Here is a 25,690-nt window from a genome sequence, read left to right on the forward strand (position 1 = left end):
TCTCTCTATTAGAACGCGCATGCCCAATCCTGTACCCGCCCCTCCGCTTGGCCCTGACGCGTGCGTCGGAACGTAAGGAGACAGCGCGGGAGGAATAAATTTCTCTGTGATTGGTTGGTGTGGGATTTCAAACCCGAGCTGGCGGCACGGGGCGGCTTTGCCGTTGGGTGAGGCGCAGAGGGAAGTGGAAGGCCGCCCAGGTGGGGCCAGGCGGACCCCGCCAAGTTGCGAGAAAGGTGCGTTTGGCGCTGGGTTTGTGGTGGAAGGGAGGGCGTCCGAGGCCTGGCACCTCCCTGGGGGTCAAGGTGGGAAGGTCGGCACTTACAGCCCCTTCTCTGGGGCTCTTCCCGGACCGGGGCGCGGGCGGCCTGGACGGGCGGTGGCGGGGGAGCGGGGGGCTTCTTTCTCTGCGCCGTGTTTTGTGGAAAGCCAGGGGACATCCTTCTGAGATGGTGGCTTGAACAGGGCAGGAGCTACCCCAAAGAAGTGGCTATCACTTAAGACAGAGTTAGGGAGTGGGTGGGGGTTACACTCCAGTTCTTTTCGGAGGAACAAGACTTTTTCGAAGGGAAGATCCCTGGCTTTTGAGAGGCCAGGGCCGCCTGTAGTGGAGCCCCTCTCCCTAGTGGGCTGTGTGTGTCTAGGTAGGCAGTGACATCTTGCCTTTCTCATCCTAATTCTCAGCCTTAGTAACAAGGAGGCCTTACTTTACCCTTTCACATTCCTTTCCACAGGATTTCATTCCTCAGCAGAGGGTGTGTATAGGAACGTGGGGTGGGTGGGAAAAACAAGCTTTTTTTTTTTTTTAAATTCTCTTTAATGTGTAAAGTGAGCTTTTTGAGGTATTGAAAGTGTTTAGAGAAGATGTCTTTTCTATAGCTTAATCATTCAACAGGTGTTTATTAAGTGCAAAATATAAATACAAGACAATCTTATTTGGCCTTAAAGGAGCTTGCAATTTATTCAAGCTAATAAAATTTCTAAAGATAACTGATTGTGGTGAATCTGGTAGGCCTTTACACTGCTGAGAGTACTGTACCTTGGTACAGCCCTTGTAGAAAATATTTTGAAAATATTTGTCAAGAGTCATAAGAGGTTTTACCCTCTGATTTGGTAATGCTGGCCTTGGAAATCTACTTTAAGAAACAGCCACTTGAAGAAAAGCACTGTCTACGTTGATGTTCAGTTTAGTCCTTCAGTGAATATTAATCATTTGTCAAGTGTCAGGCACTGTTCTAGGCATCAGGGCCTCAGCAATGAACAAAACAAACAAAAATCTGTCTTCTTGGAACTTAAACTGTTGGGGTGATAGACAATAAACAAAATAGGTAAGTTAAATATATATGTAAGTATGTTAGATGGAGATAAGTGCTTTCGAGTGAAAGAAAAGCATTGGGAGGACAGATGCAATTTAAAATATGGAGAATGAAACAATGATATTTGAATAAATACCTGAAGGAGGTGAGGGAGTGACCATGTGAGAGATTCTAGGCATCTGTAACAGAAAAACGAAATTACCTAAATGTCAACGGAAGAGAACAGTTAAGTAAATAATTGTTCATCAAATTTTTTGTAACTTAAAGGAAACATAATAGAAAAAAGTAAAACACAAATTATATATAATCTTTGATGGCAATTCTATGAAGTATGAGGGCATAGTGGGCAAAGATTAGGGAGGTGCGTATAATTGTTTAGGGTGGTGAAGTTTTAGTTTCACCATTAAAAAGCATTAATTTTTTTTTGAACATAGAAAATTAACAGTATGAGGCAGTGTTATACATCTGTTAAGTGAGTGTTATAAATAATAAAGAGGTAATTTAGGACTAAAATGGTAAGGGAGTGCTTTAGTGAATTGGTGAGACTGATACTGGACCTTGAAGAATGGAACACTTCAGAATGAAAAGAATTTGCAGAAGAGGAGAACTTAGTATAATGAATTTCTGAAATTTTTGATAATAATTTTCTGAAAAATAATAATTCAACTTGTCCCGTTCTGTATTTGAATCTTCATTCATGTTGGACTGAGGATGTTCTGTTTACTCTTTCTGCAGTTGATTTGCTCATAAGAATATTTGGTTTCAAGATATTCCTTCTGCCTGCCAGTTGAATAGAGGCTTTTGATATGGTGAAGCAGAAGCTGGACAGTTGGGAAAAAAAGTTGTTCTGAAATGCTTTCATATGAAAGAATGTTGTATTGAAACAGTCTTAGGGAATGTTTTTTCTTGGCAGCAGAGAACCTGTGTTGTTGATTTCTTGGGAATCTCGAGATTTAGTAATGTTTGTGAGAATGTTTTTCATTAAAACTCTCCCTAAAAACTCATTGCTTTGTCTTACAATATTTAACACCCTTGATGCATCTAAAACCTGATGTATAGCTCTCTTAATAGTGTTGTTTGTAGGGGGAGGAAGAAGAGGATAGAGGCTTTTTCCAGGATACTCTGCAGTAAGATCTGTAATAGTCTGTTATTCTGAAGGATGATGTCTGTTCTCTTGGCTGGGTGATTGGAATTAAATTGGGGACTCAAAGCAATCACATCAAGCTGAGCCTCTTTCCTTGTGATGCCAAATTGCTCCCTTAGGGATACTCACAGATTGGGAGTCTGTAACATAGTGACTTCTCCACCTCTGGGGCTTCTCATCAATAACAGCTGAGATTCTCCAGCACCTTTTTGTTCAAAGTGCTCCACAAACTGATTTTCTTGCTGCACACAGGGATCATTTCAGCTCTCTCGAAAGGCAGCCGCCTCTGTAGTGAAAAGTGACAGCTGTTTTACAGCTGCAAAGCAATGTACTACAATATGACTTTGTTTTTGTTTCCTTTCACATTAGTGTATCTCCTAGCTATGGAGCTAAATAATAAAGGAGGAGAAATAAAGAAGTATTCGTGAGGGTGAAAATGTGACCCCCAGCAGGAAAATTAAGACGATTTTCAATTGACATTGAATAGGATGAGTAAATTTTAGCCTTTCAAGTTACAATTTGGCTGAGATATGAGTTAGTACTGATGCTGAAAGATATTTTTGTCATCTATGAATAATTCCTGAGAGTCACTGCTATAGAATGTTAATAAAAATACACAGCCCCCCCCCCCCAGTGTATAAAGAGAAGAGGATTATATTTGCTACTGCTGTTTTTGGATTGCCCAAAGAAAACCTATGTTAGAGGAAAAACTCTTCTCAGATGCCATGAGCCTCATGTAGAAGATCTTGTTTAAGAGCCCAGGTCAAATGTTGCTATCTCCTCCCTTCTTTTTGATCTGGGTCCCAGCCATGATTTGGTAATCACTATTCTAGGATGTAAATAACAACAGTCAGACCAAAACAAAAAAATAAGACCAAAAAATGTATACCCACTATAATAATACCCTATATTCGTATAGTGAGGCTCAATTTACACATTATAAAACTTACCTACATTGATTTATAATATTCTATGAGGTAAATAGGACAGGTATTATTGTTCCCATTTATAAATGTGTCTCAGAATTTCAGTGACTTATCCATGGTTTTACAGTGTGTAAATAGAAGAACTAAAACTTTATCCCAGGTCTTTTGCCCCCTCACCTTTTTTAAACTCTTCTGTTTGTTTTCATCCTTATTAAACATTGATGTCCAGGTAGATTGGAAAGTGTTTTTGGCAGTAGAATGGGGGGGAGTGTGTTCATTTATGTGTTTGATAAAAATATCAAATATTTTTTTAAAAACTGTGTGTAATACAGTAGTGCAAAATGTAAGGTTTCTCCTCTCAAATCTACGGTCTAGATGGAACATAGGATAGAAACATGGTAAAGTTAAATCAGAGTACATGGTGTGTTTGAGGGCCAACTGAGCAAAGCAGTTGGGGAAAGACTGGGGCCAAGGAGATCAGTTGAAGTGAGTGATAATGACCTGCAAGTGATGAGCGCATGGTATATCACACATGAGAGAAAAATCCCCAAAGTCTGGTGATTGTATTTGCAGGAAAGGAAGTAACTTAAAGTGATTCTGAGATTTGGAACTAAGGGGGTGAATAGTCAAAAATAAGGAAATCAAATTCAGGAGTCAGTAGGGGAGGGAGTAGGGTTGGTCAGTGGGAAGGGTAGTTGATGCTATATTTGGGGGAAGGATAAAACAATGTCTCAAATCAAAATCAACATCCAGGGCATCCCAAACAAATTGAGAGCTACGGGATTGAGTTATGAGAGAGGCAGGGCTGGAGAGAGAAATAGGTGAGTTGTCTGGAGAGAGGTAATGACTAAATTGGGATGATTTGATATGTTCAGTCACACAACTCCCTCCTAGGTCCTGGGCGTCATGTTAGGAGAGCAGCGTAGATTGAGGTAGTTGTATGAGATAACAGTTACTATGGTGAGATGTGCCCAAGTAGGTACTCTGTATCTTTAGTCTTTTCAGGAATCAAGTTGTGTTTTCAAGAGAATGCCTCCGCACAATACTCACTCTAGGGAGTGGTTTGCACAAAGAAAATGGGAAAGAAGGATAGAGGAACTTGAGAAAATGGAGGATTTCTCTTAAAGGGGACAAAGAATCAGGTTGTTTGACTGTCATTGAAGACATAACAGACCGTCTGAATTTTTGTTTAAACAACCAGTTTTCATTGCCCTAGTTGCACTGTCACATTTTCCTTTTCTATATTCCTGGACAGATAGAAGTTTTCCTATGTACTGAGCTTGCTGTCTTATAGTCTCAGAATATGCACACGAGTTCAGATGTGATAGGAACCAAGCATACCCCACATGAAAACTGATCGGCTTCTTCCACTTTTGTTGGGAGCCAAAGGGAATCATCATTTGAGTGGGCTGCTGAACGCCCTGCCCAGGTGACCAGCCTGTAGCACTTAGGTGCACTTGCCTTTTTTTGTCATACTCTGAAAATCCACAGGCATCTCTGTAACTTCCACATCTCTTCCTACCAGTTTTAGTGCTATTCTTTTAGTTTTGTTTTTAGTTTAGAGAAGGAGCTTTGTAGTAAATTTGTTGGTCTGGTTGCTTAGCAGCTTGCTGTGATTATGTAGCTTGGAACAGATAGATTGCCATTTGAGAATCTTGGTTTCCGGCCCTGATTCAGGTATATATTGCATCCAAGCTTGGAGTTGAAAGCTTTTTTACTATTAGAGCAATCATCATACAAGTACAAATGAATAATTCTATAGCATTTAATAGAAAATATCTTTGTTTATATATTCCTTTGTGTCCTCCACCTCCCCACCTCCCCCTTCCTTGCCCTCATAGCTTCTGGTACACCCTTACAAACATTGTAAAACCACTAAAAGAGTTCTTAAGATTTTATTTAGATGCATGAAAAAGGGCCTGGACTAGAATGTTGAAGGGGTGGTTGGGAGAAACATAAGAAGAATCCTTTAATAGTATTTCTGAGAATGTTCAATTTTCAATTAAATATGATTTTTAATTTTATTTCCTTGATAATTTTCATAACATTCCCTTGACATCTTTCTTTCTTGACTGTTAAATGAAGATCTTATTTCCTCAAAGTGTTCCCAGTTCAAGTCTATTTGAGTAGTACTGCCTGTAAGGACACCGTTTTTAATGTAACATCAGCAAGTCTTTAGAGGCAAATATGAAGCTTGAAATTCACTATACGGAACACAGTAGCGAATGATTTTTCCTTTGCCCTTCTAACTGTGAAGGTGGTACATTGTTTCCTTGATGCCAGAACGTGGTACAACATAATCCTTTGCCTATACTTAGTATAAATTTATTAGATATAGTCCCTGCACGCAGTTCAGCAGAGAGCCCTGCATTACAGAAATAATTCTCGTGCTGCTGAGCTGGCGATTTCCCCACTTAATCACTTGTGTGACGTCATCTGTGCCATTGGTAAGAAATGTGCTGACCATGTCCTGCGTTTTAAAAGGCAGTTGCAACATGGTATTAGCTACAAATGAAATTTAAAATAAACCTTTTAAGTTACATTGAAAGTCTTCAAAGTGCAGGAGGATTAAAGTGGCCAAAAATGTTAAATTAATCATTAGGTTTGACTAAGTTGGTTACCTAGTAATCAACTAACATACTTGTCCCTAATTGCTTTCATCTCAGCTCCAGAGTGATTGCAGAATGGAGGAAAAGAAATAGGCAGGAAGGGAGGGGTGTTATATTCAGAGGACTGAAATGCTTTTGTAATTTTCAAATGAGCTTAAACATTCCAACTTTGTTTTTATAATTATGATTACACATAACATCAATTGTTGGCCTTGGATTATTATAATGGTAGCTACACATGGAAGAGTCCAGATGTTAGTCACTGATGGCTATACTGGATTGCTACTGAATCTTTTGTCTGAGGGAGATGGCAGGACCCCTAATGTATATTTGATTTCTTGGCAGAAAGATGGATACTACGATGCTGAATTTGCGGAATCTGTTTGAGCAGCTTGTACGCCGGGTGGAGATTCTCAGTGAAGGAAATGAACTCCGTAAGTCATTCTGAGCTGGCTTGTGTGAAGAGAAAAAACAGATTTCACATTTGGGTGTTCTATAAGGCTGAAGTGTGTTCCAATCCTAAAATTGTTTTTCATTTGAGTTACCTAAAAAGAAAATGATGGTCACTTATCTATGGTCAAAAAGCTTAATGAACACTCATTCTAAATGGTCACTTTTTTTTTCTGCAGTGGTTTTTAAATGGGTTTTACCCAGACTCTTTTCATTATCAAGGTTCTCTTTTCACTAAATAGTTGGCATTAGTTGCTAATTTTATTTTCATATCACTAACTGGGCAAAATCTGCTGAATTTCCAAGATTGTTGCTTGTTTTCCTTAGAGTAGTAGCTGTCTAAATTTTTTATCCTGAGTTTTCCCTGTGTTCTAAAAACTATTTTCAATTGAAAAAGAGAAAAATGACATAATTTCTTTTTGAAAGAGGGGCAGTTCATCTGCTTTCGCCTCCTTCATATGTTTGGTGCTTAGTACTAAAAGGGTGAGGTTGGATGGTGAGCTGAGGAGAAAAAGGAGGTGGTGATGGAATAGTCTTATGGGAAGTAGATTAGTGAGAAGGGTGGGGCTGATAGCACTGACTTAAGTGATCTAAAGGAATTATTCTTTATCAGGTTCTCTTTGTGTTGCCATCGCCTCTGTTTCCAGGTTTTCCTTAATACCTATTTTAGTAGGTACTGCTATTAAGTCAGCCTCATTGGTATAAAGGTAATGCAAAAACTGTGTTTTAAACTTTTAAAAAAAATCTCCATAGTACTTAGTATGGTGTCTTGCTTATGCCATTCAATATTTTCTTTAATTTGATTGATGTTTTTAATGGTTCTCATCCACTTATAGGCCCTTCAAAACAGTATTCTATCTTCTTTTTCTAATAGCTGTTTCATGACCCTATCATCTGGTACCAACTCAGTAACCATGATGGCATACTAATTAGGCTTCTCTTTGAGCTCACATCATCTCAGAAGATAGATTACTTTGGAGTCTAGTGGGGAAGAGTATTGACTAACAGATCTTAAAATTCAGGTTCCCTCAGCATATACTCAGTGAGAACTTATCACAGCTTCTAGCACATGTTGAGGGAAAGGGATGACTAAATGGCTTCCAAAAAGTATGGTTTGGTTGAGCCTTAGATTAGATACAGGGTAGGATCCCAACAGTCAGAGATGAAAGAGGGCATTTGGGGTCAGGGGAACAACCTGAGTGGCGGCAAGAGGGTGTAGGGTGTGAGGGGAGTACGAGTAAGGAGGATTGACTTAATCAGGCTGTGATTTAGGAAGGTTACGCTGGCCGAGGCGGAGGTTGCATTAGAGGTGGAGGTGGGAGACAGACTAGGACATGGCTGCCATGATTCAGGAAATAGGCTGTGGGAGCCCCGACTGGAGTGGTGATTCTGAAGATGGAGATAAGGGGAAATGGGTGGAAGAGAGAGTGATAAGATCTTTTAGGAGAAGGCAGCTGATAGTATGTGGGGGCAGAGGGAGGAATCTGAGTTTTGTAGTCTCGGTAAGTAGAGCTGGCTTTTAACTGTTACTTCTGTGTCTGTTTCTCCATCTGTAAGATAGGAATTTTGTGGTGAGCATTGGGAGATAAACGAGATACTAGTTGTGAAAATACCTTTGGAAGTAACTATGCCAAAAAAATAGAAGGTACTTATTTTCATAGGAACCTTTATCTTATAAGCAAATTTCTATTTTCCCGTTGACTTCTGTTATGAAATAGAGGTATGTTTTGTCCCCTCTCCAGATCCCTAACTTGGAACATTGACTTTTGAGTAACTAAAGTGTCTTAGTGTTTTCTGGACTCTAGAATCTTTTTTTCTGCAACCATCCAGTCTCTGTTCTTTTCTTGGATTCCAGGAATTCCTCCCATGCCTAAGTATCCCTGACTCCTTACTCTTGCTTTTCATCATAACTTTAGTCCTCTTTCTCCTTTTTGTACAGGAATTTTTATTTTACAGCTAAGTCCAAGGTTACTGAAAGATCAGAGTAAAGGTTAATATTCAAATAAAATGTCTTTAATAGCTTAGATATTTTATCTTTGTTTTCCCTGGTCTACATGATTTTTATCTTCTATTTTTATCATGAGCTGCCTGAAATTTTTTTGATGTTGGTGTAAATTAGGAATAAATATAACTTAATATTTATCAGGTGCCTATTGTGTGCCAGCACCATACTAGGTTGGTGCTATGCTATCTGTGTACAGTAGGTGATACTAAAGTGTATGTGACATGGTGCCTGTCTTTAAGAAGATTATGGTATTTAAGTTTCAGTAACAAGATTCTGTCTCATGAAGCAGAAGATAATACAAGTATCAAAATATATGCTTTTGGGAAGTACAGAAAAATGTGCAGCAAAAAGATTAAGCAAGGATTCATAGAGCAGATGGGATGGGTAGGAAAATGGGTGCATAAGAGAGAATAGATAGGGCATTCCTTTTGGAGAGCATAGCTTGATCATAAGCGATAAGTCAGAAATGAACACAGATCCGTCCTGAGGGCAGGGACAGACTGGTTTAGTGAGAGGGTATTGAGTAGTGATGGGAAGTTTGATTAGACTGGTAAGGTGGGCTTGGATGTCTGGAGTTTAAATATGATCTGAACAGTAATTTTCTTCATTCATTCATTCATTGAGTGTTTATGTGCCTACAGTGTACTAGGGAGAGTGCAAGGCACTGGGGATAAAAGCAAGAAAGAGACATGGATCCTTGCCCTTAAGACGAGGAAGAGCCTTTGCAAATGCCCTAGAAGGAGTGAGCTGAAAAAACAAGATTTCTGGAATTGCTTTAATCTCTTTGCTGAACCATGAACTAAATCCTGATTTCTTTTTCCTAGATCAAAGATTATTCTCAATTTGTTTTAAGGAAATGTCCCTTCTCCTTTGTCATTTTAGATAGATGCATTTTGTAATTTAATATACACATAGCCCTTTTAAGGAAATCATTTGAATTCAGTAAACCTTTTGAATGTGTACTTCATGACAAGGGCTAGTACCAAATTGAACTGTGATTCACAACTGACCAAAAAATGCCATTCATGTTTATTGATCTCCAGCATCAAAATTTTTCCTGGCTTGTGGTCTAAAGTGCCTTTTTGACCCATCCTTGCCCAATTAGTTTACAACAGAATTGTACGTAAAAGTAATATCTTCATCATGTATGCAAATGTTCTGATTTTGGCGTAATATAAACTAAACCAGTAATTTAATCATCTGTATTAAAATGGGAACTATGTCCTTGAAATGAACTGATAACTTTATTTGGTTTCAGTTCTATGGTTCAACTCAGTTAGACCTGTAACATACACCAATTAACAGTGAATGGGAATTAAAACCCCAATTTAATAAGACTTATCACGAAGTATCCTAAAGAACAAACAAACCAGTGAAATTAGGTCAAATGGAAATCTTTTCATTCTCAAAATTATTTTTCAATTCAGTAAATATTTGAGTGTGTAGGCAACACTATATTTAGAAACATTTAATTGACCACAGTGTGGAGCTAGAAAGTTTTTAGACTGTGGAGTTGAAAAGTCTGTTTACTGTTCTTTATTTTTTTAAATTGAAGTGTTACATACATCAAAAAAGTACACAAATAATAAGTGCATTGCTTGATGAATCACAGGAGTAAATGTGACTAAGAACCAGATCTTGTTTTTAATTTTTTTCCTTGTGAATTTACGATTTTGAAAGAGTTAAATTTGTAAAAGGATATATTAGTTTTCTTTTTCTTTAAGTTACGAGGGTGAAAAAAAACCTTAGTAATGTGTTTCCAAACTGTAAACTAAACCAGTATATCATTTAAAACTATTTGAATTGTAATAATATATTTCACTTTTTGAGATCCTTGATATTTGCCTTGTCTTAAGATAACTAGATCATAATACCCTGTTTTGCTAAAATCTGTTGTTTGCTAAAAACCTAGGTTTCCTTGTGGGGAAGGCCTGGTTTTTCTACATTAATTATCCTAATTTATAAGTTTGAAATATAGTCAAATTATTAAAATTGCTTTAAAATGGCACTATATTATTTCTGTGCTCTTAGGTTAAATTCAAATAGGAAAACTGCCCTTATTACCTAAGAATCTGCTAGCTTTGTGTGAATTTGGCCTAGTTTCAGCTGTAAACTGGGTTAGTTTGACCAGCAGGATGTACGTCTTAGAAACTTGCTCCATCATGCTGGTGGAGAATGATGCTTAGAAATAGATTGAGGTTAACTAGAAAACAGAAAGGCATTGTAGAATAGTCTTAGCCAATGGCAGGTGATAGGAACAGATGCCACCAGGGTTATTATGCTTGGAGGTGCTGCCTTGGAAGTTATGTGCTCTTCGCAGACACTTGAAAAGAGGCCACATTCCACTCTCAGTGACTCACCCAAACTAGTATGATCTTCTCTTCCTGTGTCTTTCCAACTGGAATGTTTACATACCCTTCAGGGCTGTGTTAAAACAGTGAAAGCAAATTGGCTGTTTACTTTCAAATCAATAGTTGTATAATTATATAGCTGAATGCAATTGTGGGCTTAGACATCTGTAATATTAATCTACATCTACCTGAGCATATTACAGCAGTAACATTTGAATTTGCAGTAGTTTAACGCCTTTGGCGCAGCAATATGTGACTCTAAAGGAGGCTGTTTTTGTTTTATAGCGGTAACTGTCCTGGTGTGTGACAGCTGCCCCAAAGGTATCCCCCTTTGATTCCTTCTGTTCAGGAGCTTTCACTGTTAGGGTTACATCTGGAGCCAGGTGACTAATGAGTTACTTACTCCATAGCAGACGCCACTGACTAAGCCAAAAGTAAGTGGTTATTGACCACTGAAACTTCTCATCCCGAGTGGTGAACATATATCCAGGATCTGTTCCTGGTTATTTTTAGCTAGATTTGCCCAAAGTCCAGCTGGTCCCTCAACTATGTATTTGGAGTAAAACTAAGCAGAGGACTCATTTATTAGAGCATTTATACCCTATTTGGTATTTGAATTATTAAAATTTCCCCCTTTTCTTAGAATTTATCCAGTTGGCAAAGGACTTTGAAGATTTCCGTAAAAAGTGGCAGAGAACAGACCATGAGCTGGGCAAATACAAGGATCTTTTGATGAAAGCAGAGACTGAGCGTAGTGCCCTGGATGTTAAGCTGAAGCATGCGCGCAATCAGGTGGATGTGGAGATCAAACGCAGGCAGCGAGCTGAGGCTGACTGCGAAAAGCTGGTGTGTATTGTTTTTATGCTAGAACTGTGACAGTGGGGGAGGCGGAAGCATCATTTGATAATGTTTCCACCTGCCCAGATATACCTGGTTTCTTCTACTACGTTAAAGAACTGAAAGCACCCTGTCCATTGGCAGCTTGTCCGTGATTGGAGCTGAAATTACAGCCTGTTCTTCATAGGCTGAAATTTAATTTTTTTCCCCTTTAGACCTGAGACTTATTTAATAGATTTCAAGTGAGAATTTAAAGAATTAAAATTAGGAGGAAAGGCAGGGAAATCCTAGCATATTTGGTCAGTCACAAGATATTGGCTGTCTCTCATTAATGATTATAAGTGCTACTTACAACATCCTTATCCTTATATCAGTTTGTCATTGATACGGGCAGGACAACTCTGAAATCTTTCCTTCATCACTGCTCTTAATTTAGGGTAAAGGGCTGGATGTATTCAACCAGTGTGATTAGCACAGCACACTATCATTTTGATGTACTAGGGTGGATCATGGTACAAAGGAAAGGCTTCACTAGGAGGGACCAATCCATCTTGGTACAGTGTTAGATGCCTAAGTAAGCTCACATTGTCTGGTTCCAGTGCATTAAAGCTTTCTATCCATTTTAATATATTTTGCTCCACCATTTAGAAAGGTGAGTGGCTGCTTTGATCTATAGAAGAAGCCAATAATTGTCCTGATAAAATGACACTAAAGTGTGTTTGCTCTATGAAATTTATTTTGGGATTCTCATTTTGCAATACTCCCTTCTCTTGGATTAGCAGTTTGATCCAAAAGTCTTGTAGCAGAAACTCCACTATTTGAGATGGAGTTCATTTTACCAGTCAGAAATCAGAGACACAATCTGGGCTTGATGAGAATTAATATGCTGTTGGTGTAGCAGCCTTCCTGAAGCCTCATTTGCATAATGCTGTATTTTAATGTCTTCTGGTCTGCCTGTCCCATAAATTTGAGGTGAAGCTTTCTCCCCTGGTTAGCTAGGATGTTTTACTCTGCTTTGGTCTGTAGGAAAGACAGATTCAGCTGATTCGAGAGATGCTCATGTGTGACACATCTGGCAGCATTCAACTGAGCGAGGAGCAAAAATCAGCTCTGGCTTTTCTCAACAGAGGCCAACCATCCAGCGGCAATGCTGGGAACAAAAGGTGGGGGAACTGCATCTGTTGTTATCTGATCACAAGCAGCACAGCTGTCAGAAGTTCTTGTTATCTGAACTCTTAAATATACTGCTTCTGGAATGTGTGCTGAATAAAGCAGAAAAAGACTTTGGAGGAAGAGTGGATGGGAAATGAAGGCGCAGGGGCCTCCCTCTTTATTTTATTTTGTTTTTTTTCTTTCCTTAAGATGCTTCATCATGGGTAAAATTTGATGTTGGTGCTAAATTGCACTTCAGTAACTAATCCTGCACATTGCTGAGACCTAAAGGTGGAAGTGGCAGTTCAGCAATACTTCAGGTGTTTGCTCTCCAGAGAGCTCTTGTAGCTCTTCTAGTTTAGAAAGGCCTTCTGTGAGCAAGACCAGATAATAATTTTGATTCCACTGCATCACTGTTTAACATAGTCTCAACCAGGCTTTGAATTTAACACCCCTAATACAATACGTAGGAAAAAGTCAGCACTCTTCGAGCTATTTATTTTGTTGCCTGGTTGTTTTATGGGGAATCTTTATAACTAAGAAGATGTACAGGCTTAATTTCTTAGAAAGCTAATGCTGGGTAATACTCTTCTCTTGTAGAAAGCAACCACAGTTGGGATCAAATTAAACTTCACTCTTCTGCCTTGTGAATCTGCAGTAGCCTGTAGTACAGACTCAGCAGGGAATAGCACCTGTGACCCTGACTGTTAACTTTCAACTGCTGTTATAAGGCCTTTGCTGAAATGGCAGCTGTGCTGCATGTGCATGCGTGCACATCCCCCCATGTAAACCATAAAAAGCAACCCACCCCAGCTAGGGTTTGAGCTTGTAGTTATCTCCATGGGGAAGATATTGCTGTGAAATTGCTGATGTTACCTGACCAGTGTGACTTGTTCTGGTGTTGATGGATTTTACTTTCCACAATCTTGTGTCTAACGCTACTGTTTTACTCATCTAGACTGTCAACCATTGATGAATCTGGTTCCATTTTATCGGATATCAGCTTTGACAAGACTGATGAATCGTTGGTAATGAACATTTGATTTCTGAGAATTATCTATTTTTCTTAACCCTACTCCCTCAGGAATAGCTGGCCTGTCCTCTTTTCTGGAAATCCTTTATTACTATTTTATTACTTGATGTGTTATAGATACTGATCTAGCATTTAAAAATATAAATGCATATAAGCTATAAGAGACTGGCTTACATATTTATTTAATTTCTGGAAATAAGAATACAAGAATACAGAATTTAGGATTTGGCATGAGGTTAAATTTATTTAACATTTCTATGAGCTGTGTGTACTAATTGATTACTATATCTTGACTTATTTTAAGACCCAAGGTAACACCAAAAAAAAAAAAAAAAAAAAAGCAAGACTCTATCCAAGCAGAGTTTATTTGCTGCTCTTGGGGCGAAGAGATTTGTGCCTTATTTCTGAATTAATTTGGTTCTTGAGGAAGACTTAGTCCTACTTCACAATTAGAAGGAAACCAGTGCCCTGGAACTTCAGCCAGAAGGCAGATGAAAATTCCCAGGCACTATATAATGCATTAATGAACAGCAGTTCACATGTCTAAGCTCTTTGTTACCCTGCTTTTGTGGGGTAGCACCCTTCTCAACTTATGGTGGTATTTCTGGATAAGAGGTCATCTCCTGATATTTTAGTCTCTGATGTTCTGGAGATTGGTTTGTGTGTCTTTTCTGTTTTACTGGATGAAAGCTAGCAAACAAGACAGTAAATCAAGAGGGTATTGGTAGTTGGTTTTCTGATGATAACAAGACATGTGATAACTCCTTGTTGCATAGGCTAAGAGTTTTCTGTCCAAATTCAGTGTTTGACTAGGGAAATAATTACCATTTTGTAGATATAAATATTAGGTATCATCTTTTTGAAATAAGGAATGGCATAGTTTGGGATGCATAATAAAACTAGAATATATTATTAGCTGATTTTAGAGCTAGACCTGTGATGTGATATCTGTTGTAACCAAAGCTGAAACAAACAAGCAGTAGCTAAATTACTTGACCATGAATTGGAGAGGTTACAATTATTTAGCTAAGTTATATATAGCTGTTTCTGGATTTTGCATTTTTAGGGATTATCAGGAATAAGGAGGTCATAGGTAGCTACTAAAAATGAATGCAAATGGTTAAAATAAGTGAGGTAAAACTAGACCACAGTGAAAGACAAACAATTCTTCAGTGTCTATATGAATGTCTTTTTTTAGGGCCTAAGTAAGAGGGATGATGGAGAGACATAAAACCTAAACTAGAACTTTGAAAGTGGCTCTATTGTGCAGAACATCTGATTAGATGATAGCAGTCCCTTAAGAGCAAAGATCACATCTAACATGATCAGCATAGTGCCTAACATTCTGTAAGGTCTAAAACTAATTACAGAAATCGTCAGAAATAAAGGACCAGGCACTGGAGATAATCACGACAGAAGTTGATTCTTTTAACCTTTTCTTGCCTCTGTGGTATTGATTCCTGATTCTATTATAATAGCTTCAATTTTGGGAAGAAAGCGTGTTAACTTACTACAGCTCTTGTAGCTATGACATTTGAGACCCTCCCTTCCCCCTCTCCCTGAATTGTGAGTTAGGTACTCTGACTCAAGAGGCCTTTAAAATTCTCTGCAAATGTATTTGCACAGGGTTTAGGGGAGGCCTAACCAAAGAAAGAAATTAATACAGTGTAATTGTCAACAGGATTGGGATTCTTCTTTGGTAAAGACTTTTAAACTGAAGAAGAGAGAAAAGAGGGTATGTATGGTTCTGTTTAGTTTTGTGTTTGTTTGTTTGTTTGTTTTTTTAACAAAGTAGCAATGAAAGAATTTTCTCTGGAAATTTTGCCATGATGTTGCATTCCTGATACGGTGCTCTAGCCGTTATTAAACCTGTATTACAAATGAATCCTTGTTGTGGGGGTGGTATTGATGTTCCTTGAGGTAGTAACTCAGGACAGAATTCTGTCCTGTTTCACTTCTCCAGACTGCTCTCAGTTCATTCATCGAGAGGAAAAGGATATATCTGTTTGTTTTGAGTTGTCATATGAATTTTTGTGCTCTAATATAAGCTTCAGATGAAATGTGTATATAATGGGATATACAGAGAACTATCTGTGTGTGCTTGTTTAGGGTACTTAATATGTTTCCAAAGACTTATGTCCTTAGATAGGATTACACTCTACTTTCTCTAGTGCTGCCATCTAAAATTTTCCAAAGCTTGCTTGTTTCTTCTAGGGTATTGAGCACATTTTTGTGTTGGTACAACGTAAGCTTCAAGTGGAAATAGCAATGAGAGAGAGAACATTGTTATTTACTACAGTCCTGATATCTAGGGCTTGCGTCCATGTTGTCTAATGGGTAATTTTATCTTTTTGTGCTTCAGATCTTCTGTTTGGTACTAAAGTTCTTGGTTTTTGCCCCATCTCTAGCGCTCTAGTAGCCGACAGTTCATTGACGGTCCCCCTGGGCCTATAAAGAAAACTCGTTCCATTGGCTCCACAGTAGACCAGGTAAGAATAGTCAGGCTAAGAGAATTTTGGTCTCGAACACGTCAAAGATTAGTGGCCCCAAGCATTAAAAATCCCAAGTCAACATTGCAGTGTTATTGAGAGAGATGTTTAGTGAAAGTTTTTCTCTGTAATAGAATCCTTATCCATATGAATAGAATAGTAAACAACTTCCAGCTTTATGTTTGGTTCTTAGTTGCTTGTATGTAAACCCCTGTGACCTATATTTCTATTTTAAAGTATGAGATTTCAACTTAAGAGTGTTTGGGACTCGAGGCGTAAGTCCTAACTGAGACTCAAGAATTTTTCAGCTACTCCAGAACACCCTATAGTGGAGGGGAAATGAGATTCATCCTTTCCTCATTAATACCTTTGTTTTAGGGGAATGAATCCATAGTTGCAAAAACTACAGTGACTGTTCCCAATGATGGCGGGCCCATCGAAGCTGTGTCCACTATTGAGACTGTGCCATACTGGACCAGGAGCCGAAGGAAAACAGGTCCGGGGGTTTGTGACTGAATAGCCTGTGTAAAATGACTGGTAAAATCTGGGGAGAACTGGAGCCTCAGAACCCTCATTCAGCAGGGGTTGGACGTGTTGGGTGGTTTCCTACACTGCTTACCGAGGGCCGGAGCACTGTTCGTGTCATGCTCTGCCTTTGGCTTGCTAGCCTGGCCTTCGCCATAGTGTAGAACTTGTTCTTCTGGAAATGATTCTTTGCATAGCCGTTATATTCACTTCTGATCATTATTACAGATTACCGGTTATCTACCAGTTATGTATTAAAATTGGGGTTAGAATTCAGAAGAAACAAAATACTTAAGACACAGAGCTTATAGTTGCCTGATTTCTAGGTACTTTACAGCCTTGGAACAGTGACTCCACCTTGAGCAGCAGGCAGTTGGAGCCGAGAACAGAGACAGACGGCTCCAGCACTCCGCAAAGCAATGGAGGGATGCGCCTGCACGACTTTGTCTCCAAGACGGTAGGTCTGGGGTTGTTGCTGCTCTTGGGCATGTCTGACTTTTTAATTCTGGAAGTACCAGCAACAAATTTGGATTCTTCTGTGTTATCAAGCTAAAAGTCAAATTTCCTCCTCCTTCCAGTCCCACTCTCCATGGGTAACTACTGGTTACAGAGGGTGTATATCTTTCCATTCTGTGACTAATACTAAATTAAAACAAAAACACTATTCAGAAGCAGTTGTTTGTGCTTTTTAGTGACGTGTATTTATACTTCATGCTTGAATATAGCACTTTTTTTTTCAGTGGAGGTACCGGGGATTGAACCCAGGATCTTGTGCATGCTATGCACGTGCTCTGCCACTGAGCTATTACCCTCTTCCCCAAATAGAGCACATTTTAACTTTGTCCCATTTGATTTCCTCATAAAAACCCAAGCAAACCGACTGACTGAGGCTCAGAGGAGTTAACTGACTTGTTTGAGCCACAGGACAGTAAGTGGCAAAGTTAACATGGGGGCTTTCTGACTCCTTGTCAACAGATTCTTTCCACTACTACAGTGATCTCTTCCAGCTGGGTGCCCTTACACAAGCTGCTTAGCCTCTTTTTGCTTCTGTTCCCTTATCTTAAAGAATACAAGACCTTATTTTATAGGATTATTGTGAGAATTACACAAATAAATGTGTGTAATGGGATTAGAAAGTTGTTTGGCACATGCTAAGTGCTTAATAAATGCTGGTAGATGATGATGATAATTGTCTAATTCATACCACTCCTGGTTTCATCCTCAGGTTATTAAGCCCGAATCTTGTGTTCCATGTGGAAAGCGAATAAAATTTGGCAAGCTGTCTCTGAAGTGTCGAGACTGTCGCGTGGTCTCTCATCCAGAATGTCGGGATCGCTGTCCCCTCCCCTGCATTCCTACCCTGATAGGAACACCTGTCAAGATCGGAGAGGTGCGCTGTGGGAGCTGTCATTGTGTTATGGCTACTTTAGCTTTTCAAAAGCTTAAGGTCTTTTTTTTCCTAAAATTAATAATTCCAAGTATATTTCTTCCCACAAATAATGAATAGAAATTACAAAATGTTAACTTGCAGCAGAATCCTGTTTGGGTTTGTCTGTTTAGTAATCTTTCTAAACCAAATTCCTCTTCCCCTTCTTCCCCCTTCTCCTTCCCTTTCCTTCTTTTCTTCCTTTCTTCCTTTTCCCTTCCCTCCCCACCCCCCTCTGCTTTCCCCCTCTTTTTTTCCTTCCCCATCCCATCCAATTTTGTAAGATTTCAAACATATACAAAAGTAGAGAGAGTACTATAACTAAACCCCTGGTTCCTGTCACTCAGCTTCCACAATTCCTAATTCATGACCAGTCTTGATTTATTAATAATAACCCCATCTCCTCTTGACCCTATTCAGTGAATTATTTTGAAGCAAATTCCAGCCATCATATAATTTCATCTTTGAATATTCTTTCTCTTATGTTAGAGATATTCCATACTAAGCTATTAAGATTAGATTATTTCTAAAATTTGATTCAGTTCATTAAGAAATTATTTATTGTTATAAGCAATGTTAGCAAGAATCAAAACAAAATGACTATGCTGCTACCCAGCCTCCAGCAAATCAAATGTTACTTTTCTTTAATCTTAAGAGTTCTTATCCATGCATATAATTTTTTACAAATTTTCTATAGTCTAATATAGAACCATGGAGTTCTCTCCTACAGATAGGTTTGTGTCACGATCAACTGTGAGTTGTGTTAAATAATTTTTCTTACTAAGAATAATTAAAGTGCAGAAAGGTTTCCTTTTTTAGAGTAATAAACTAGTTTATATTAAACTCCATAGCTGTAATCTCATTGCTTGCTGTTTGATGCCCTTGACTATATAAGAGGAACAGGGGCGGAGCTGTAGCTTGTGGTCTTATTACTTGTTCATGCAAGAGTGTGGTGGATGTGACTATAAATCAGTCCTGGTATGGAGGTAGGAAAAATAATTGAGAGTCTCTGTTCTAATATATGCGTTGGGAAGAGAAATTTAAAAGTAAACATGATGTCCCAGCCTGAGTATTAGTATAGGGTGATTTTCTCATTGGTCTTCATTGCTGGTCTAAATGGTATAAATAATTTTAAACTCTCCCTTTTCAGGGAATGCTGGCAGATTATGTGTCCCAGACTTCTCCAATGATCCCTTCTATCGTTGTCCACTGTGTAAATGAGATTGAGCAGAGAGGGCTGACTGAGGTAAGAGTCCACCCTTGGAGAGAGTGAATTTGTTATTTGTGTCAATAATTAAGAGGTTTTTAACTGAAAGTGTCATCTTGATAATAGACAGGCCTGTATCGGATCTCAGGCTGTGACCGGACAGTGAAAGAGCTGAAAGAGAAATTCCTCAGAGTGAAAACCGTGCCCCTTCTCAGCAAAGTGGATGACATCCATGCTGTCTGTAGCCTCCTGAAAGACTTCCTTCGAAACCTCAAAGAACCCCTTCTGACCTTTCGGCTAAATAAGACCTTTATGGACGCAGCAGGTAAAGGCAGGTCTTAGTACTTGAATGTGACTCCCACGAGGGGCATGAATTTTCGACTCTTCTGTTTCCTGTTTATTCCCTGCCTGGTACAGTGCCTGAAATATAGCAGATGCTCAAATGGATGGATGAATAACTGTATCCATGTTCTCCTATCCTCTCCTGTCTAAATTGTGTAGAGCACTAATGGGTTTTTTTGTTGTTGCTTTTTATTGTATTTTTGGTCAAGTTTTAGGTTGTCCTTTTGAACTTGGAGCTATCTTTGATTCCTTTACCTCACACCCTACATTTAATCCATCGGCAAATCTTGTCAGCAAAGGTCTTGTAAATATATCTTAAATTTAAAATTTCTCACTCCTATTGCTACCAGTCTTGACCTCTCTTACCCTGGAGTGATGTAAGAACCTACTGATTTTCCTATTTCTACTCTTGCCCTCTTAAGGTATAATCTTCATACAGTAGCTCAAGTGGTTCTTTTACAATTTAAATTAGATGATGTCCCTTCTGTCTTCAGCCTCCTCCAATGGCTTCCTATAACTCTCAGAATAAGATCCACAGTCCTTAACAGGCCCAAAAGACCCCACATGACTTGGCTCCTGATTAGGTCTCCAACATCATTTCTTTCAGCATTCTCCCCTTCCATCCTTCCTCTCTTCCTCCCTTCCTTCCTCTCTTCCTCCCTTCCTCCCTCCCTCCCTCCCTTCCGCCCTCCCTCCCTTCCTCCCTTCACTTCCCTTCCCTCCCCTCCATCTCCTTCCCTTCCCCCTCCTTCCCTTCCCCCCTGCCTCTCCAGTTACACTGGAATTCTTGCAATTCTTAGAGCATAACCAGACTTACTCCCAACTCAAGGCCATCACATTTGTGGTTGTCTCAGCCTGGAGTGGTGTTTGCATGATTTTCTCCTTTATTTCTTTTGGGTTTCTTTTTGGATATCCTGTCCTCAGGAGCACCTTTCCTGACCACCTTGTCTAAAATAACATCTTTCATTACTTTCTAGCTTCTTGCCTGCCTTATTATTTATTATATATATCACTACCTGATAGATAACTTGCTTTTTGACTGACTTCTCCAGTTGTATGAGGCAAGGTCTTTTGTTTAGTTCTGCTTAATCCTGAGCACTTAGAACAGTGCCTGGCACATAGTAGGCTCTTAAACATGTTTCATGAACAAATACCTTCTGAATAATTGTAGTCACTGCAGTCTTATATCTGCCTTCCTGGAAACATGAGTTTCCAGCTGCTTTCCCTAACTGCAAGAGCCGGTTGTTAAAAAGTTCTGATTTCTAATATTGAGCTGTTGGCCAGTATCCTGCTTGTTAATGAAACTAGAATCTGATGCAGTCATGAACCTAATCAGAAGTTTCAGAAGCTTACTGTATAGATGAGACTTTGTGGTCGATAACTTGGAAGCCTGCTGTCAAGGGAAAAAAGTCTAGGCCTCTTGTTGCTTTCTTTCCATTTACAGAAGTCACAGATGAGGACAACAGCATAGCTGCCATGTACCAGGCTGTCGGTGAACTGCCCCAGGCCAACAGAGACACATTAGCTTTCCTCATGATTCACTTGCAGAGGTGAGTAGAGCGGAAATTTGTTGCTGGGAGTCAGAGAATTTGCCAGGGGGATGAGAATGGGGGTTGGGTGTTAGGGAGGGAATGCGAGGGGTAAATTGTTTTTCTATAGATCTTACTATTTTGGTCTGCTTTTGAGCAGAGGGACAAGTCTTCTAATTTAATGCTGTTTTACTTAGGGTGGCCCAGAGCCCAAACACTAAAATGGATGTTGCCAATCTGGCTAAAGTCTTTGGCCCCACGATAGTTGGCCATGCTGTGCCCAATCCAGATCCAGTGATAATGTTACAGGACATCAAGCGTCAACCCAAGGTAGGCAAGCATGTCTGTATATATACATGACTTTTGTCACATGATAACATGAGAGAACAGTGAGTAAGCCCTGAGCTTTGGAAGTTTGCTAACATATTTGGTGGCTTTTAGGTGGTAGAGCGCCTACTTTCACTACCCCTGGAATACTGGAGTCAGTTCATGATGGTGGAGCAAGAAAACATTGACCCCATGCATGTCATTGAAAACTCAAATGCCATTTCCACACCACAGACACCAGATGTTAAAGGTAAGGCTTAAGTCGTGCTTCTTAAAGGGCCTGACTCCCTCTCTGGTTTTTGGTTAGGTACCCTCTCCTTGCCTTTGCTAGAAGTGTTTAAAATGCACATTCTTCAATAAAATTAATTTTGAGAATTCTATCATTAAAGAAAAATTTGTACAGTTCTACTTTCCTAATTTTTTTCTACTTTTTCATATTCTGCTTCTTTCTTTACCTATATGGATATTTTTTTAAAATATAGGTATAATAATTTGGATATAATTAGTTCTTATTTCACTTAGCGTATTATGAGAACTTTCTCTGTTACTATATGATCTTAGTTACCATGTTTCTGGTTGTAAACTATAGTTTACCTAAGTGTTCTATTAGGTATTGATGGTATTTTTCAATTTTTCACAATTACACATAGCAATGCCATCAATATTGTATGTATATACCTTTTTTCATCCCTGATGATAATTTCCCATGAGTGAGAATCATTGAATTAAAGGTTTTAAACATTTTTATGTTTCTTGATATGTTTTACCAATGTGATTTTAAAGGCTTTTGCCAGTTTGTATTGCCACCAAAAATGTATGAGGCTGGTTTCATTCCAACTTCACTGGCATCGGAGACCTGTTCTTTCATTACTGCAAGTTCTTTTTTAAGGGAGCATATTGTTTTTTTCTAACATAGGAAAAAAAAATCAAATGTATGTTGGATTTGAGAATGGCCAAATCAGAAAATGAATCTCAGCTATTCACTAGTTGCCTGTATGGTTCAAAAAATACACTGCCGTGTCACAAAATGGTGACAAAAATGATCTCTGGGACCTTGCTAGGTCTCTAACCTTAGCTCTTAAGTGTTTCACAGAATATTTGGCTTAAAACTGGCTGCCTACAAGAGTGCTTTCTTTTTTCCTCTCCTTTAAATATATGTCTTAACTTTGATTGAAGTGAGTTTACTGGGCCCCGTGACCACTCCTGAGCATCAGCTCCTCAAGACTCCGTCATCCAGCTCCCTGTCACAGAGGGTCCGCTCCACCCTCACCAGGAACACTCCCAGGTATGTGGAATCGGGCTGCTGGGAAATAAAAAATGACTGCTTCCTTTCTTTCTCATCATGCTGAAGCTTATTGAAAGAAAAATTGAATTAGATCTTAGCTAGCAGCTGGACTTTAAAAGGAAACCTGGAGCCATTAAGATCTGGTTTTTAAAAAGGGTCTAAGGATCTTTACTGTCTTTCCCCTCCCTCATCTCAGGTGACAAAGCATAGTTTACAGAGTACTTGTTGAGGCTTTCCTACTGTAGTTGATTATATTAAGTAATGTTATAGTTATTTATCATTTTTTATAGAATACTTTTCCGGTTCATTCTCTATTTTTTTTTTTTTTTTTTTTTTTTAGATTTGGGAGCAAAAGCAAGTCTGCCACTAACCTAGGACGACAAGGCAACTTTTTTGCTTCTCCAATGCTCAAGTGAAGGCACGCCTCCTGTACTTCCCAGCATTTACTGACTGCAGGGAAGGGCGCACCTGCACTCTGCTCGGCAGCCTCCTGTACTCATTGCTACTTTTAGCACTCTCAAGGCTTTTAATCAAGTTTAATTGTGCATGGGGGTTTTATGAAAACTATATATATCTCCCTCTCCTTCTCCTCAAGTAATGTAATATCAACACCTCGTGCTGCCATTGTTGGGAGCTTTTAGATGGGAGATCTTTACAGGGGTAGAAGTAGGTTTGAAATTTGTTGTGATTCTTTTTGGGGCTGGAGGCACGTCCCTTTGGCTTAAAGCCTAATGCTCTCGTGTAATGACCTTTCTCTGGTGTGATTTCCGTGAGACAGTGGTTGAAGCCCTACCTCTTCGGTAAGACTGACTTGTGTCAGGGTGGAAAGTGGGAGGGCAGGGTAAAGAAAGGTTTCGACAGGATTTAGGATGGCTCCTTTTGAGAACCTGGAAGTCCCCCTTCCCCTGTTATGACCTGAGCTATGACGTGGAGCCTTCATAGATAAGGGCTACGGTGAGGACTGCACTGGTAATGGGAATGTGCTTAGCTTTCATTTGGATTGATTAGGTTTAATAGTGTTAAGTGGCACAACCTTGTAAGAGTGATACTACAAACTTGTATTTATTTCTAGTGAACCTCTGGCTGGACTTTGGGGTTTGGTTGGGGTCAAAGCCAGTTTATTCTTAAGTTGAATTCATTCTGATATTGGACCCCCCACCCCCACCCCCTTGTCCATTGGAGCCTGACTTCTAAAGGTCAGTATACCGTCTACTTAGCGGCCCAGCTAACAGTCACGAGTAGGCTATAAGGGAAGATTGTCAATATTCTGTGTGGCAAGAAAAGCCACACTCATTTTGTCTTTGCACTTTGGATGCTGAAATCTTCCTATGGAACATAGCCACATCTAGATAAATATGAGCAGTTTCTTCTATTAAAATTACTTACAATGTCTATCAAAATGCTTTCTTCTATAGACTATTTGTGACCCATAGTGGCCCTTGTCTGTAAAACATGTATTTGGAATAATATTTGGAAAAAAGTAAATAGTTTTTTCAAAATAAATGTGAGATTGGTTTTCTTGTCCTGGAAGGTAACCTTCAGTGCCTTCTTTCAGAAAAATTTTCCCCAAAGTGTTCGGAGTCTGTCGTTCATCTCCCTTTCCCCCTCCCCGCAACTTCACCGCCACCAGGAGTTTGTTTCTTCGTTTCTCACTCACTCTCACTATCCAAATTGAAGTCCTAGATTTGTCCTGACTGTTACCCTCTTGCTTGATGAAACTACTTTAAGCAAAAAACAAACTTTTTAAACAAGTCTTTAGGGACCAGAATGGTGCAGATCAAAAAACCCAACAACTGTCTGGCTGGCTGCCTGGAACATCCTTCACTGCTGGAAGTGACTCTGGAGTGAGCTGGGATGATTAACTGAGGGCACCTGCACTTGGAACTCTGAAGCTGGTGAACAGAATGTATCTGAGATTGAACGTAAACAGTTGCAGGCTTAATATGTAACCGTGGAGAGGGGAGGCAACCCACTGGCTTTTTTCCCAGGAGGTGGCAGCTCTCACAGCAGGGCCCATCTGCATCAGCGAATCGACAGAGGATGGGCCCCCCTCTCCCCTCACCCCCACCCCCCGCCCTTTACACACACATGCCTGTTAGGTGTTTTGTTTTGTTGGGTTTTTTTTTTTATTTGTTTCTTTTTTAACTTTGTCCTAGATGCCATCTCTTATGTCCCTCAAGCCTAGTGTTGGCCTGGCTCCATATTTGCTGTTCTGTAGTATCTCCCCAAGGTGCACTTTAAGTCACTAATGTAGAGGAAGTAAATGGATTGTATAATGTGGGTGAAGGCAAGACGACCCTATGCAGGAACTGATGGGCCATTAACAAAAAAGGAAATAGTCCTGTGTGTCAAATGTTGGCAGCGAGTTGCTCAGTTTTTGGGCGAGGCCAAGAGACCTTAGCCATGAAGCTAATTCGGATATTAGCAAAGGGAAATATGTACCAACCCTCAACTTTCTTTACTAGTACTTCATGTGGAACAGCCTGACTTTTGAGGGCTTTCTTAATTAAATTGTACTCCCTTGATGTGAGATCTATGGAAGGGGGTCCAGTGCTTTGGAGTGACTGTCACCACGATCTCCTGCCCCTAATCCCTTCTGATGCTGCCTCTTATTCCGTCTTTAATGCAGTTTAACTTTATTATACCATTTGCTAATAGCCAGAATGTTTACATCCTTAAATCCATTCACCTTCATCAATCTATGAAAGACTCCTAAAGTTTGATGTTTATTTAACTG

General features: G+C 39.4%; 1 protein-coding gene across 3 annotated transcripts; it reads left to right on the forward strand.

The window, feature by feature from the left end:
- The first annotated feature begins 113 nt into the window (after window positions 1–113).
- On the forward strand, window positions 114–24,456 carry RACGAP1 (Rac GTPase activating protein 1). 3 transcript variants are annotated; one of them, XM_006202953.4, is made up of 17 exons: window positions 114–236; window positions 6,341–6,429; window positions 11,445–11,647; window positions 12,665–12,801; window positions 13,749–13,818; window positions 15,505–15,558; window positions 16,232–16,312; window positions 16,691–16,808; window positions 17,164–17,294; window positions 18,063–18,227; window positions 19,414–19,509; window positions 19,597–19,795; window positions 21,257–21,362; window positions 21,539–21,671; window positions 21,783–21,918; window positions 22,845–22,953; window positions 23,294–24,456. In XM_006202953.4, the coding sequence occupies exons 2-17, from the start codon at window positions 6,345–6,347 to the stop codon at window positions 23,367–23,369; spliced, it is 1,899 nt and encodes a 632-aa protein (XP_006203015.1). In that variant the 5' UTR covers window positions 114–236; window positions 6,341–6,344; the 3' UTR covers window positions 23,370–24,456. The 3 variants fall into 3 exon arrangements, with proteins under 3 accessions (XP_006203015.1, XP_072828929.1, XP_031538874.1); XM_031683014.2 differs by having other exon boundaries at window positions 131–236; window positions 6,345–6,429; XM_072972828.1 differs by lacking the exon at window positions 15,505–15,558.
- Window positions 24,457–25,690: the final 1,234 nt, after the last annotated feature.

This window comes from Vicugna pacos, chromosome 12, assembly GCF_048564905.1.
Source record: "Vicugna pacos chromosome 12, VicPac4, whole genome shotgun sequence".
Lineage (NCBI taxonomy): Eukaryota > Metazoa > Chordata > Mammalia > Artiodactyla > Camelidae > Vicugna > Vicugna pacos.